The following is a 16,729-nucleotide window of genomic DNA, read 5'->3' as shown; positions in this document are numbered from 1 at the left end:
GTCGAAATACTCACCAAGCATTTTATTCATGTTACCCCATAAGGGGGGGGGGGATATATTTAAGGTCGTAAACTGTGTCGCGTCAGCCAAAGTATTTAGAAACGCATACATATATATATATTCTATACGTGGAGGTGTAGTGTCAGCTTTTCTTGCATAGTGATTTTATTCAGATATAGTTATGTATTGAGCTTGCAATACCTTGTGGTGCACTGTAAAAACGATTCAAAAACGTTCCTGGAAAATAATGGGCAGCTGATGTGCCCAATGTCTGACAGTAACATATCTTGCAAAAACCAGGAACGTTTTCCGCTAAATTTCAGTAACCTTCCTGAAATTATCCCATCCCCCCCCTCATTTGAAGCCAGACGAAAGTTAGAGTGAACTTAGGAAGATATAATATGATAGATTGGTACCTTTTTTTTCTGATTTATCAAGAAAATTCCAAAGGCAGTATTGCAGGTACGGCCACAGAATTTGCTCACCTGGCAATGCTTGCAAAACTACGTAGTCCACAAACTTATTTGCTCACTTTGGGAGCTTAATGAGTCTGAACAGGCCGTAGTCGATCTGAAGTCAATATATCTTATAAATCTTTAAACTGGGAGTAACAGCTATTTTTCGCAACAGTGAAAAGTCTGCATTCGTGCAACGTGTAGTAGTTCAGGAAACTTTTTGACAATGATACTTGACTTTCGCAGGAAGTGGATAAAAACCATTGACATCCCGAAAGGTAACAGGAGAATACCCAGTAACGTTTTGGAATTTTTTTTTTTCAGTGTGGATTTACCACGTCGCAAATATCGCCACTGCGAGGGGTCTTCTACAATAATAGGAACCCGAGGGTGTCTCAAAAGTGCTCATGATAAATGTTATATTTAGTTATGTGAAACATAAAAGGGATACGCCAAACTATTAATCCGTCACTGACACTACCTTGTGTCAGTATCAATTTTATAAAATCCTTGACCTAACATTTTTGGGTGTTAATGAAGATTTTCTGTTATGCAACTTTTCAGCGTCCATATGAGCCATAAGGAAAATACACGGGATACCATTAGAGTACCGAACGGACAACAGTCATACACAGATTTAGATGATTATGAAAAAGAAATCAACGAACAAGGTAAATTTTTTGTCCTTTCTTTGACCCCCTCCCTCCATTGTCACCAAGTGTTATAATTCATCTTACCCTCTATACTTCCCTTGTCACAACATGCGATAGATATTAAATACACATTTTGAAATTAAACTGTTTTTATTTCAACCATAACACCAAAAGAGTGATATAGTGGTTAGACGCGGGTCTCTTACGCCCAAAAGCGTAGGTTCGCTCCTGGCTCTCGTCGGTGAATTTTTAAGATGCAGAAAATTGAGTTCATGTTGTATGATTATGTGGCATTTAAAGGATTCCTCGGGTACTCGTTTGGCATGGAGTATCTCTTTGAAAAATTAAATTTCTAGTGCTGTTTCGCATCAAATAGAGCCCAGGTGCTTCCATCTAGTGGGGAAACTGGGCGTCGAAATTCTCATGGCAATAGAATCCCACCGATAGTGGTGCCGCGTGAAAGAATGGTTGCTATGCCGAGGGATCGCACTAGGTCAGTAAAAGACACTGCGTCTCTCCGCAGCTCCATTAGAAAAAAAATCAACTATAATTATCACACTTCTTGTTTCTCATTCTTCCCCGGGTCAAAAACCATCACAATATCATGAGCCTGTCTCCCTCCTCAAAACGTGACATCATTTGTGTGCGGTCGTTGTTCATATTGTGTCTTTAAATCTTTGGTTGACCATTACAGATGTGTTAAAAATGCACAGCAGCAATGATGTCGAAAATATTTAGCTTGAGACTGGTATACTGTTTTCCCATTGAATGACATAGTTTCCTTGAATGGAAATGTTATTGCGGAATATCATCGAACTTGGTCCACAAAACTAGACAAGAGAAAGATAGAAAAAGATGTCAATAGATTATATTATTTGATGAATATGAATAGTTTTATACACGTGTGGAACTTTTGCATTCTTCTCAGTTTGTTAGTTTTTATTTTTTCTATTTTTTTACACCAGACTTCATTACTTCACAAAAACAAGACGGAAGAAAGAGGAAAATACTAGATACATTTTTTAAGATAACATTTTTTTTCATACAAAATTCACTAATTATTTTTGTTACTTTGTTATATCATTTTCAATTAGGTAATCATTAATTTAGGTAATCATAAATCAATTTAAACTAAATCTGCTTCCTTTGATCTACATTTTCATCACTCAAAACAAGACTTTCAGGTTCTTACTTGAAGAAATGGCATGTCCTTTTTTTTTTAAAGTTTTAAGTTTATATCGATGACGAAATGAAACGTAGTTGAGAAGGTGAGGTAATGGTCCTACATATAGTTAGACTTGTCATAAAATTCCTGTAGAATGTAGTTCCATTTATGAATAAAATAAACACTTTTATTGAATTCGGAAAAGAGTCATTTGTTGGACTTATGCCCTTTCTGAAATAACCGATTAAATTGTCTTCTAATATTTTCGTTCCATTTTTCGTCCATGACACATGCAATCCTTCTTCTATTAATCATTCTGGATTTTTAGTCCACAAAATATTTATCAGAATTTTTATTTTATTGCTCATCTGTGTCACATATGAAGCAAATGTTTTTTTTTTTACAGAAATAAACGATCTCTGCATTTACCAGAACCCGCAAAGAGCCATCGAAGCTTCTAAAACACTTCTAAACGAGTTAGCTGAGACTGTTGTAAATGGTGATCTTGAGCATAAAGATAGCACATTAGTTGGAGAGAAATTGGTCCTGCTGCAAAAGTCTCTTGCCATGCTAAAGAAAAGTGACCTAGAAAATGTTGAAAAAGAAATTGCAAAGTTAGGCACTTTATCACAAGCCACCGATAAAGAAAAGGTTAAAAGGTAAGAAAATTCATTATTCCTTGGAAAACACGTTTTAACTATAAGAGCTACTTTATTTTAAAGTATAGCCTTGTTTTTTTTTTTTCTAGAATCCTTTAAAAAAATTGTATCACAATGTAGAACATTTAGGTTTATTACACTGTACATTTCTTCAATTTGTAGAATTTTTCAGCATGTGTATGTAGCATTAAAATTTAATATTCATACTTCGTTTAAGTAAATGAAGATACTTATATAAGCAAGAAAAACGTCAAACCAGATGTTTATTATTATGCGCAATTAAGTTTGGTGAACACCCTAATTATAAAAAAAAAAATCGATTTTGAGATTTTGTAACCTTTTAAAGAGCCCCAGTGTTCTTCTTTTAAATTTGCATTTTTTTTGTAAATCGATGAACCACTGATAAAACTAGAAGAAGTTTACTAAACTCAAATGAACTGTTGATAACTGAAATTTACTTTTTCTTTCTTGATTTTTTCATAACTACGTTTTCAAAGTGTTTATTGACGCCAACAGCACAAGAAAAAAAAATATTAACTCTATAGATTTCATAGTTTGCAAAAATGGTATTTGAACATATTACTGTGATATTAAACTTGAAAAAAAAAATGTACATGCAATATGCTTTTTTGAAATAATGATCAGTTAAACTTACGGCAAAAAAAGGTTTACGGGGAATTTTTCAAACATTTACCCATAAAACCTCTTTTTAGCTAATCACCTCCAAATTGGAGAGTCATATCACTCTCAGCTATCTAACAAAGAGATAGACACAAAAAGTTATTAAAATTATGAAAAAGTGAATGCATTGGAAGTGTTAACGAAATGCTAGTTTTTTTGCTAAAGATATGGCTTTTTTATTAAAAAAATCCAAAAATTTTTTTTAAAAACAAATAAAGAGTAAAAATGTGTTACTTATATCACATTTAATAATCGTATAAAGTTTTAGAAAGATGCAATGAATATTGAGAGAAAAAATATTTACGGTGTTTGCCTACCTTAAATGTTTGTTTTAGCCTTCGGTGTCTTAGTATAAGGGATTGATACGTTTTAACTTTCCAGTCTTAGCTCCAAGAATCTTTATAGCACTAAGCGCTCTATAGCAGCTGATTCCGCATCAGTTTTATCTTTGGTTCTTTTATTCATAAAAAAAAATATATCTGACGAATTTTGCTTCAAGCCAAAGAAAACGTTTGAATTTCGCAAAATATATTAAGTTATCTTGTTTAACTTAAGAGAGATTCATGTTCCTTGATTTTATTATATTTAGGCAAATTTGGATCGACTTGTTGAGCACAATTGGCACCTCATCATCAGTTTCATACATCTCTTCATATATTCAGAGGAATCTTAAACGCGATTTAACCGTATATGAAGCAAAAGAAATACTGGAAGCTCTGCCTGAAAATGTTCATAAGGCGAATGAACAAACTATTGAAGAACTTATGGTAATTTAATTTTTATCGTCGTTATTTAAAAGACAAATATATTTCTTTTGGAGAATAACTTAGCTGATTGTAGAATAGTGTATATGGAATCTCTTCCATATATTTAAAAAAAAAAGCAAAACATATGAGTAATTCAAGATGTAATATAATTTACGAGTTTAAAACTGTCTTGAAACTTCCATTGAATTGAACTCAAAACTATACGACACTAAAAATTATAATACTTACATATAAAAGAAAAGATTTTGATGTTGTCAATGTGGATTTTAATTAAATGTTTTCATTGTTAAATTAAAACACGTTTCTGAATCACAGAACAGTTAAGCTAAAGTATTTGCATCCAACACTGACAGTTTAAATTTTCTCCAGCATATATTTTAAAATTTCCAAAGTGTGTTATAAAATTTAATATGTTATAATTTAAGCTTTTATTTTATCATTTTTTTTTCATTATTAATACGATTAAATTCGTTGCTGTTATAGTTACTTTTGTTGTTGTCATTGTTATTATTTTATTCTTATTTTAAAATTATTATTATTATTTTTAAATATGAGGGGAAGGTTGCCGTCAATGAACCACAAAACAGTTTTCGATTTTTTTAGAAAGGAAATCCATCTCTAATTTCACGTTAACTATAGAAATAATTTCTCAGAATATTTCTCTTTTTAAAAAAATATTCACTTTCATGATAAATATACACACACTGTAAAAAAATTCCAAAACATTACTGGTTATTTCCGTGGAACGTCTCGGGATTTCATACGTTTTCACCTATTTTCCTGTACAAAGAAGTATCTTCACAAAAAAGTTTCCTGAATCACTACAGGTTGCACGCGTGCAGACTTTTCACTATTATGGAAAATATTTTTAGCAACCAGTTTAAAGGTTGAATGAGCGTGTTGATTAAGTGTATCGGCCTAACGCTGTATACGTCCAGGTTGACTGTGCTCCTAATGAGAGCGAAAAAGTCAATGGATAGCTGCAGCTTTGCAAGGCAGGAATTGCAGGCAAGAGATATGGTTAGTTCCTTCTTGCATAGCTTTGGCCGTGGTTGCTCTAATTTTATGGAGCCTTTTTGGTAAACCAGGAAGGCTCTGATCAATAACACTAAACCCACTTAATCTTTCAAGGGGGTCTTGAGACATGACTGGCTTTAATAGAAGAGATTAAGCACTTCTTCGTAAAGTTTCAGGGTTAATTTCAGAAAGTTTACTGACTTTTAGCGGAAAACGTTTCCGGATTTTCCAACATATGTCACTGGAAGAAATTGGGCACATCAGCTGCCTATTATTTTCAAGAAACGTTTCTGAATCGTTTTTACAGTGCAAAAAAAATTAAAATTAAAAATTAATATTTATGCATGTGGTCCATTCATGGCTACCGGTTGCTATGGATGAACCATCGAGTTTCCGTCGATGGACCGCATTCTCAAATTAAAAAATCAATGCGTAACTTACAAATATTTATAAAGGTGATCAATAAACACTACAAATAAAATTAAGTGATAGAAAAATATATTTATTTTCTAAAATATTTTATTTTTGGATAAGAGGAACATAAAAAAATCTCATCACTCACACAACACACAGCTGTTGTCATCCCATCTGGAGCACCACTTGATATTTTCGCAACCTGTGCAACACTGTTCTTAGCTAATATCTTTTCTATCTCTTTTGAACTGTTGAGAAATTTGTTAAATCAATTTTGAAAATTTTCGTTCGATTGAACTTGCTCTCTAAAATGTTAGAGAACATTTTTGACCATTTTATTGCTGAAACCAGAAGTTTAAGTCTCTAACTACCAGAGAATATAGTACTAACAGATTTTTGTTTGTCTTAATTAAATCTGTGGGACATGTTATTTTTCTCAGCCTCTTGAAAGGCCAATTCTCCCAATTTTTCGGAAGTAATTCTAAAAACTTCTGATCAAGTTTCAGAATATGATTCACTAATCATATTCCTATTTCGGAGGGCTTATCTCCAAAAATTTTAATAAGTGACTAAGGTAACAACAAAGTGGTTTTATTTTTAATGCAACTGTTTAAAATTGGTCTCGGAATTATATATTGTAGGCAGACTTCGCTAAGGCCCATACCACCATTTCTATAAGCTACTGTAGCACGTTACATGCTCTTACTTGTCCACTGGCCATATTTTACTAGCTTTGTATTTTATTTTTTTGGAACAGCAAAAGTATTTGAAACTGTAGTATTATGATTTAACCAATTTTATATATAAAAAAATTGCCTTGAAATTATAATTAAGTATAAGAATTTTCATGAAATACTGAGTTTATTTTCTTTATTGTTATATTTATTTTAAAACAATTGGGCAAATTTCAAAGGTAATTTAGATGAAGTTACAACAAGATTTGAGATTTTCCATGAATGAACACTTTGTCAGGTGATCCATTCGTGGAAACACCTAGTGGTCCATTGATAGCAACTGCGCCATTTTGAATATTCTTATTGGTGTTACTGCTTTGATGAATCATGATGAAACATGAAGTATCAGGAATTGTACATGAAAAGGCACTCTTTTAAGTCAATGTTCACAATTAATTGACCAGTGACATTCAAAGCATGTAATGTAATGTAAGCACTAAATGATAATCTCAATAATTAGTAAGACAATGGTAGAAATCATTTCTGACCGATTAACAATATGATGAAATAATTTAAGCTACTTGACGACTCTGCAGTAGATTGTTTTCAGACAAAGGAAGATACTAAACCTGATTACGCGTCTGCACAAACTCTGGTACGGGAAATATCTTCGCGATCTAGTCACACTGTAAAAGAATTCCGAAACGTTTCTGAGTATTTCCGAGTTACGTTTCGGGATTTTAATGGTTTTTACCCACTTCCTATAAAAACCAAGTATCCGTGTCAAAAAGTTTCCTGAATTGCTATAAGTCGCATGAATGCAGTCTTTTCATCGCTGTGAAAAATATTTTTAGCTCCCAATTTAAAGATTAACTGAGCGTATTTATAAAGTGTATCGTCTTCGACCCGATTACGGCTTGTCCATGCTAATGAAGTTCCCAAAGGGAGCGAATAAGTATGGACTACTTTGCTTTGCAAGAATTGCAGGCGAGGAAAATTCTCGTCATTTACTTGCAATTCTGGCGTAGCTTTGGCCATGTTTCCAATAATGCGCTTGGAACTACCTTGGTAAATCAGGAAGATGCCGAGCTATTATATTATGCATTCCTAAGTTTAATCTAAAGTTTCAAAGACACGACTGGCTTCTAACGGGAAGATTTCTGAATTTTTCATGAAGCTTCCGGGATAATTTCAGGAAGGTTACTGAATTTTAGCAGAAAACGTTCCTGGTTTTTGCAAGTTCTGTTACTGGCAGAAATTAGGCACATCAGCTGCCCATTATTTTCCAGAAACGTTTCTGAATCGTTTTTACAGTGCATGGAACCGGTTCATTGACGGCAACCTTCCCCTATTATCCATATTTTTTCATTCTTATGTTTCTGCTATTTTCTTGATTTATAATAATAATAATATTATTATTATTGTTATTGTTAGTCAATATAAAGATTTAGATACTGCCATTGCAGTAATAGAAAATATCAATAAATTATCATTCTTTAAAATTAACTCTCTACTATTATTTGCTGTAAGTAAAATTGTTGCTTTCTGTTTATATATTCTATAATTTTTAAGCATAAAAATGGCTTGATATACTATATCTTAGATCTTGTTTTTATTGAATTTTACAGAAAATTTGGGAACTAAGACCTGTTTCAGAATATCACCTTCTACACTCAGCCGCATTTATTACGGTAGGCAAGGTCATAAACAAAGCATGTAACAAGAATTACCCAATTTCTTCAGAAGAGTCGCCATCATCTTCATCATGGATGAGAAACTATCAACAGGCTTTCAGCAGCTTAAAGCTTTCTGAATCATCAGAGTCAACAGAGTCATCGACATGTCCAACGGCGCTGGTAAAAAGCATTGTAGAAGTAAGTTAAATGTTTCTAATAATAAACAAAATTTATGTGTTTTCAAACAAAGGTGTTTGCATAATTTTTTGCCAATATAATTAAGCTTGGATTCACCGTTAGTAACTCTATTAATTGAACCAATTAACAGATTTACTAACGGAACTTAATGAAAAAAGAAAACAAAACTAAAATATATTACCTGATAGGATAGTAGGAATCATTAACCGAGTTGATGTTTCTGTGAGAATGACCATGGCCCCACTTAATTCTTATAGGCCGTGGCAATTGTTGAAACCCATGACAACAAAGAGGGCGCTACAGGACACCCCTGTTTCCATTACTTTGCCATTTTTGATTGGTGGATGCAGTGGTTCGCAGTAGCGCCTCTTGCGGTCAAATTGGGTGCCGTCCAATCAAAAATATGAACAAACTTTGAAACATTAAATATGGTTGGTGGATGCATGAGTTGCATTAAAACGCTGAATTTGATTAGTGGCTACATGCGCTGTATCGGTTTAACACAGAAAAGTAGAAAATTGTCAAGGCCTGTAAGCGTATTTAGTGGATGCATGGAATGACGAATCAGGAGACTTACTTACGTCACGTAAGTCACTCTTCTGATTAGACCAGAAGCCAGAATTTTTAGCTAATAGGAGCAACAATCGCTCATAATAGACCTTGCATGTATTCAACTTCTTTTCAGAAAACCTATCGTAAATGACATATTACTCTGTTTAAGGTTATTTAAAGTTACATAAAAACAATTGCATGTAACCTTTCATAAAATAATAAGATATTTTTTAAACAATTAAATAATTAAACCATTTTTTCACCGCTGGTGGCGGGAAACCACAAACCATTTCTTCACCGCTATCGGCAGAAATTATACTAACAATCAGCATGTTGTTTGTTAAAAAATACACTAAAAAAATCGGATTTTTGAATTATAGTTGTCAACCTAGAAATACCGGGAACCATCTATTGAGAAGAAAGTAAAACGTTTTGATGAATAATTGAAAAAAAAATCTATTTTTTTAATTCACGTGTTTTTTCAAAATCTTGTAAAACAGAAGAAAAATGAATAAAATGAAAAATCAGGAGATAGTCAATAGGTTAAACATGATCGATCACTTATCGAGAAATATCGAAGTCGATCAAATATCGATTTGATACACTTAAATATTTATTTCGCATTCAGCGATCCAATGTAAATTCAGTAGTTTCGGTTCTTTTCTGCAATAAAATATCAGTATGCTTATTTATAAAATTAGTTTGCGTATTAAATGAGTTATCCGTGCTCTTGTTTATTCGGACATTACAATTTATTTTTGAAAATATTTATAAGAATTCAAAAACTTCCAAGTTGGAAGATATTTTACATGTCAAAATAAAAATAAAGAATATGTGTTTTAGATTTTCTAGTTTAGTTGGACATAGACGTGGAAAATATTCAGTTTGATACCGTAAAACGATAACTACATTGAAAAAGATTCAATAACGTTAGTGGAAAATAATGGACCACTTTTGCGCCAATTTCTGCCAATATCTACAAAAAACATCTTAGTTTCAGGCTCACAGTCAGTAACCTTCCTGAAATTAACGTGGAACCGTATATTAAGAACTTTCCAAAATCACTGCTGCATTTTTTATTGTAATATCTTGGAATCTTCCACATTTTTTAGGAAAGCTCCCAAAACAAGTATGAGCGAAGATAAGAAACTAGACTATAAGAAAGTATTGGACAGCTTATTTGCTTGTAAGTTTTGCAAAGCTACAAATTTTAGAGTGCAGTTCTCCCTCGTTTAGGGTCCGTTTATCTGATGAGGACGAAGCAAACCTGAAGGCGAAATAACTAAAGAGCAGCTGAGTATGTCTTCACACTAGTAGCTAAACATGTTGTTCACAAAAGTGGAAATCACAGCAGTCATGATACTCATAGCAATTCAGGAATATTTTCACAAAAGATAATTGTTTTTTCCAGTGGACAGTGGAGTTTAGTGAAATACTGTAACGTAGCAAAAAAAAAAAAAAAAAAAAAAAAAAAATCAGTGACGTTTCTGAATATTTTTAGTAAATCAAGTTTTCTGATTGAAGATTTAATTTATTTTATAAAATTTCATGAAATTTAGGGCAACTCGTTTGGGCTGCTCTTGTTCCTTCATAATTTTTCTAAAGAAGTAGAACTATTAATGATTAAGATTTTTTTATTTAAATAAAAAGTACAGGTCATTATGGTTATTATGTAATGTTTATGTTTACCAACGTTTTCCGAATTATATCTTGTCTATATTTAAAATGTTTCACCTATTATTAATATTAATTTACTTTCAGAAATTGGTGCAAAAACTGAAGCAAACACAAAGTAAACAAGAGAAAGCAATTTATATCCAAACATTGTCCCAAATAAACACTTTGGAAGCTGTGCAGCAATTGGCTGAGTATTCGTTTGGTATTGCCGAAGATTTTCAGCAGTACTCGCCAAGTCAAGTCAATTTCTTCAAAGTTATTACTCTTTTTGCTCTTCACAACAACATCAATAAATATCCTCAACAGGTAAGTGAACATCTACTTTCATTGGCAGTTTCTTCAAAAGTTCAAATTTTAATGTTATCAATTAAAAATATTTTTCTTTAATAGTTAATGAGTAAACATTCATGAAACAGTTTAAAGGAACTCTTTAAAAATGTAAAAACAAGATTAATGATAACAGTAAATTTCAATATCATTTTCTTATGTGCGAGGAAGCAAATTTAAGTGTAAGAAAAAACTTAACGATAAAGTTGAAAAAAAAAAACGAACCTATCAAGTCTTAGCATATTATATGGTCTATTTCATCTTACAATTTACTTGATCCAAATGTCATCAATTTTCAACAGACTATCAGCAGTTATTTATTTTCTCTAGCATTCATTATTTGTTTACCTTTTACAGTTTGTACATAGAACATGTACACCAGTCTATTGTGTTATTTTGTATGTTATTTAATTTATGTTCGGCTTTTTTTTCTAAAAGCCTGCGAAGTTTCCATTTTTCATAGAAATTACATACACATCATATCCTTCACATAACATTGGAGGAAATAAAAATATTAATTATATTTTCGTTTCCAATTTGACTCCTCTGCAAACATAATACTATATAAGTAGACAATCGTAACTTTGTATAATTTGTTACAAAAACTGGACATTTGGAGCTTTATATTATTTAATAAAAAAATGGGAGCTTCATATATATTTTAATGGGATATTGGAGCTCTCTGTATATATATATATATATATATATATATATATATATATATATATATATATATATATATATATATATATATATATTATATTAATGGGCAATTGGAGCTTTCATAATTTATTATAGGTACAAATATTGCAGTTTTATATTAAAACTAATGAATAATCTTGGGTTTATATAAAAACGAGCGACACACTTATGATGTGTTTTAAATATATCTTTTAAATAGGTATTGAAAATCGCAGCTCCAATATTTTTCAACAGAACTGAAAAAGCTAAGGTAAGAAACGCAGCTTTTAATGTGATTCTTAGATCTCAGCCTTCTCGAGAACTACTGGAACATATCGTTCATGATACATGGCATGAGACCAGCTTAGAAGTTGGAAGTTACGTCACATCATCGTTGGAAACTTTTGGAAATTCTTCGATGCCTTGTGATCAACTGACGTAAGTTTTTTGTTACTTTGGGCTATTAATTGTTGCGTTTATTTGTATATCATGAAATAGAAAATTCGCAAAATGTCTTTAGGGAATTTATGTAAAAAAAAATGCTTAGTTGAAAATATGCCGTTTAAAACGAACTGTCGATAGTTATAGCAATTTGTATATATTAAACACTGTGTTCTAGAAAAACACTGCAGTCCAGTTTTACGAAAGCTGTAGGATGAATAGCAAGCTTTTAAGCACTTTTTGAAATTCATAAAAAAAATAAGACTACAAGGAATTTTGTAGCGCCAGAAGAATCAAAACATTAATTTTCTACCAAATAGGATATTAATCTGATAGCTTTGCAAAACTAACGGTAGATGGGAAAGGTAACCAACACTTCTATAACTAATCCGAGGATTTTTTTATTTTTTTTAAATGCAGTACCTATAATTACTTCAGCAGTAAAGCTTTCACAAGTCCTTTTGTAAAAATCAACAAATTCAGTTGTTTTAAAAAATTAAAATTCGTGCAACAGACCATTAAATTTGGAAAACAATTAAAGAACAAATCACAGTGCATATTCAATGCAACAAATGCATTTTTTACTTCGATCTTTATTTATGATGGCGACATTTTAAAAAATCATTGACTATTTTTTAGAGCTCAACGCATCAAGATGGTCGTTTCACAAGCAAAGAGAGTCGATGAAGGATATCAACATTCAAAGAATTTGTACTATTCATATAACGATGGTAAGTTATTTTACTCGGCCATTACTTTTGAGACATTAAAAAGTATTTAAGCCGGCTTATACTAATATAGATTTTTAAAAACCCTTGGAGTTTGCAGGAAAAAGAGAAATAGCTCGTTCAACATGCCCTATTTCTTTTTTCCGCATTCGCACTGTAAAAACTATTCAGAAACGTTCCTGGAAAATAATGGGCAGCTGATATGCCCAATTTCTACCAGTAATATATCTCGCAAAAACCAGGAACGTTTTCCGCTAGACTTCATTAACCTTCCTAAAAATTATCCTGGAAGAATCGTAGAATATTCAAGCAGCTTCCCGTTTAAAGCCATTCGTATCACTGGAAGTTGAAAGTAAACTTAGATGGGCATACTATAATAGCTTGGCTCCTTCCTGCGTTTCCAGGAGGGCTCCAGAAGCAGAATTGCAAACATAGCCAAAATGAAGTCAGTACCAAGAATTTTACTCGCCTGCAATTCTCCGCCAAATTACGTTGGTCATAGACTGGTTTGCACCGTTTGGATGCCTTATCAGTCTGCACGTATATAAATACGTTTGGGCGGTCTTTGGCCTCAAGCCGTTAATCCTTAAAAAGGATTTGCAGTTTTTGTAGATCCATGGCCAAAGTTATACCGTAATAGGGAAAAGTGTTTTGAAATATTTTTTTTTATTGTAATCAGACGTTATATTAGGAGTAATCTGAATATCCAATGAAAAATTAAGTATACTTGAATTAACGACGTTTTAAAATGTCCTTATTTAATTATTCCACTAGCAGTACCCGCACGGCTTTGCCCCTAGTATAAAATTATAAGGTCATTTGTTTCACCTGTATACTTACAGTTAACGGCCTATCTGCATAGTTTTGGCAGATTCAAATCTTAGCATGTCGCTTAATAGAAACCAGCCTTAGAAATAGTTTAAATGGGGGAAGAACGTTTCCCTTTCTGGCTTGCTATGCGAGTCACAGAGATCCAGACAGATGTCCAGACTTTCATCTTTATTATTAGTAAAGATTGACGTCGTGGCTAAGTCATATTTATTAATTTTTTATGGGAATATATATATACAGTGGCTCCCAAAAGTGTTCGTACACCTACGACTTTCAATGAAATAGGTCGTTATCCATTGGTTAGAATTAATACTTCGGAATAGGTATTTTATTATAAAATCTATGATCTATTTTTAACAAAACTACACGAAAATTTTTAATAAAACTTTAAAACATAATTTTTAAAAAATCAAAAACTGAAAATTGCCGGAAATTTAATGTCACAAAAGTCTTCGTACACTTTGAAAAAATGTCAAAAAATGAGTAAATGATCTAACTTTTTACAAAGTTATTATTTAGTAGAATATCATGCAGTATCAACAACAGCTTTTAAACGTCTGGGAATAGATTTCATTGTTTTTTTCTTTCTTTTTTTGTGCAATTTCTGAGTAAGTGTTCAGTCGCACTTCGAGTCTTACTGTTTCGAGTTCGCTTTTCGTTTTAATGGTGTATTTTCGTAATCTAGCTACCAGATATCTCCAAATATGTTCCATTAAGTTCAAATCTGGCGATTGAGGAGATATTTCTAAACTTAGGGACAATTTTTGACCAAACCCTTTGGCACCAAACGCAAACGTGTGCTTCTTATCATTATCTTGATAAAAAACAAAGTTGTTTCCGATTACCAAATTTTGCGTTAATAGTTTAAAATTGTTTTTTAAAAATATTTAAAGGACCAGCATAATTCATTATTTCATCAAAAAATTCGAAATTTCCAAGTCCTGATACTGTAATGCACCCTCACACTAGAACACCTTCACCGTCCTGATTAACTGATCCAACTAAGTTCTTAAGATTAAATTCCTCATTTTTTCTTCTATTTACAATTACACAACAATTTAACTCAAAATGTTGAATATATTTTCATCTATAAGTAAGACGTTGTTCCAAAACGTGTTGAGCTTATTTATCATGGATATTACGACGGAAATCGTAAGCTTACTGTTTTTCGCACGAACACAAAAATTTCTGCGGGATGAGATCCCATTTGATCCAGCTAATCAGAGAACTTGGCGAACAATTTTAGGTGAAAATTAAACGTAAAATGTTTCATTCAATTCTGCAGAAACTTCTTCAGCGCTCAAATGTGTATTTTTCATAAGTTTTTTAACTGTAAACCTCCGATCACCCATTGTTAACTTTGCCAGTTGACCTTTTCTTACCTTGTTTCCGATTCGATTCTTGTATGTAAAGCATTTTGTCAAGCACTTCACTATAGAATGGTATAAATTACCTAATTTAGAGACATTTTAAACCAATTTATGGCTACTGTAAGGCAAAAAAAAAAAAATCAAATTTCGAATCGTGTTTGTTGTTTTTTACGAATACCGGCCATTTAAAAATAATAAGTAGTATATTAGGAAATAAAAAAACATAAAATTAATGCTAAATGACTTTACAGTGTCAACACAGTACAAAAATAACAAAAAAACGACACGTGATAATTTTAATCATGAATTTATTCGAAAATATTTCAGTGTACGATGACTTTTGTGGCGTATTTTTTCTTTTTCTCTTCGTTTTTTGACAAATTTCAAAAATAAAATCTGGCAATATTTTGAAAAAAACTACTGGGTTTTATTCAGAATGGCATAGGAATGGCGTGAAAAAAAATTGGACTTCATATTCGAATTCAGTTTTGCGTTATTTTGGTTTTACTACAAAATTTCAAGGTGTACGAACACTTTTGGGAGCCACTGTATATACCTATAAATGACCACCTGGATTTTTTATCAGCATGATTACTCTTGTGCTGTCCAGCCAAGTCAGCCATGAAAATTGGCAAGGGGCCAAGTTGAGACGATTTTATCTGGATGAATTAGTAGGGGAATAAGGAAAACAACAATAGAATTTTTATGGAAGTGGGTTTTAACGTCACTACCACCTTATTTATTCATTTGGATGAAAATGAAAGGAAACACATAGAGCACACTATGGAAACAGAAAAAAAATCACTTTTCACTTTGTAAAAGGAAAGTAGTAAGATCAGAATTACGTTTAAAAAAATCTTTTTTGTGTAGTAAGATGTATTTTCTTTACTAATAATAAAGCGGAAAGTCTTTCTGTCCGGATCTCTGTCTGTCAGGATCTCTGTGACGCGCATAGCACATAGATCGTTCTGCCGATTTTCATGAAATTTGGCACAAAAATAGTTTGTAGCATGGGGGTGTGCATCTCGAAGCGATTTTTCGAAAATTCGATGCGATTCTTTTTCGATTCCAATTTTAAGAAAAAAATATCATAAGATGGACGAGTAAATTACGAAACTATCATAACGTGGAACCGTAACATGGGCACAAGCCAATTGGCGAGAGACGAAATTATCATAACGTGGAACCGTAACATGGGTACAAGCCGATTGGCGAGAAAATTCACCATACATTATTTGTAAATATACAGGCGAACCAAAAGACCTTTTAATTTTTCTATTACGGGCAAAGCCGTGCGGGTACCACTAGTTAAACATATAACAACTACAGGCATATTAGTTACACAAAATGACAGTGGACTAATTGCCGTTTCTTCAAATTGTATCTAAATTATTAGGAGGCAATTGCACATGCACATCTGTTACAGTAACTTCTGTTGCCATGCCAGCAAACTAACAGGTGCGTCCGTTTATGCCTGTAAACTGGATAATTGCTATTACATCTCATCAGTGATCGGACTGTATGTGTGCATTTCTTCACAATTTCCACGACTATTCTATTTTTATTTTCCAGACCTTCGCTCATATGGCCACGAAGAAAGATTCGAATACACTTCTAGTGGTGAATCCATTGTTCCAAGCACCATATACCATGCGTTTAAATTTATGACACGGAATATGCATGAAGTTGCTTCTCAGGTATTTTTTATTAGTTTTTTTCCTCACTTTCTTTATTTTATTAACTTACAATGAGGATCTCAAATA

At 32.3% G+C, this 16,729-nt stretch overlaps 1 protein-coding gene across 1 annotated transcript in view; it reads left to right on the top strand.

The window, feature by feature from the left end:
• Positions 1 to 16,729, top strand: part of LOC129227286 (uncharacterized) — a 63,509-nt gene that overhangs the window by 13,889 nt on the left and 32,891 nt on the right. The window contains exons 8-15 of the mRNA XM_054861822.1: positions 1,020 to 1,126; positions 2,680 to 2,932; positions 4,203 to 4,380; positions 8,114 to 8,359; positions 10,673 to 10,894; positions 11,817 to 12,034; positions 12,677 to 12,768; positions 16,539 to 16,663. Of these exons, the coding sequence (XP_054717797.1) occupies positions 1,020 to 1,126; positions 2,680 to 2,932; positions 4,203 to 4,380; positions 8,114 to 8,359; positions 10,673 to 10,894; positions 11,817 to 12,034; positions 12,677 to 12,768; positions 16,539 to 16,663 (1,441 nt within the window). The remainder of the gene's footprint in view (positions 1 to 1,019; positions 1,127 to 2,679; positions 2,933 to 4,202; positions 4,381 to 8,113; positions 8,360 to 10,672; positions 10,895 to 11,816; positions 12,035 to 12,676; positions 12,769 to 16,538; positions 16,664 to 16,729) is intronic.

The sequence above is a fragment of the Uloborus diversus genome, chromosome 8 (assembly GCF_026930045.1).
Source record: "Uloborus diversus isolate 005 chromosome 8, Udiv.v.3.1, whole genome shotgun sequence".
In the NCBI taxonomy this organism is placed as follows: Eukaryota; Metazoa; Arthropoda; class Arachnida; order Araneae; family Uloboridae; genus Uloborus; species Uloborus diversus.
Note: the sequence above shows the minus strand (reverse complement) of the source record. Positions and strands in the feature narration are given on the sequence as shown.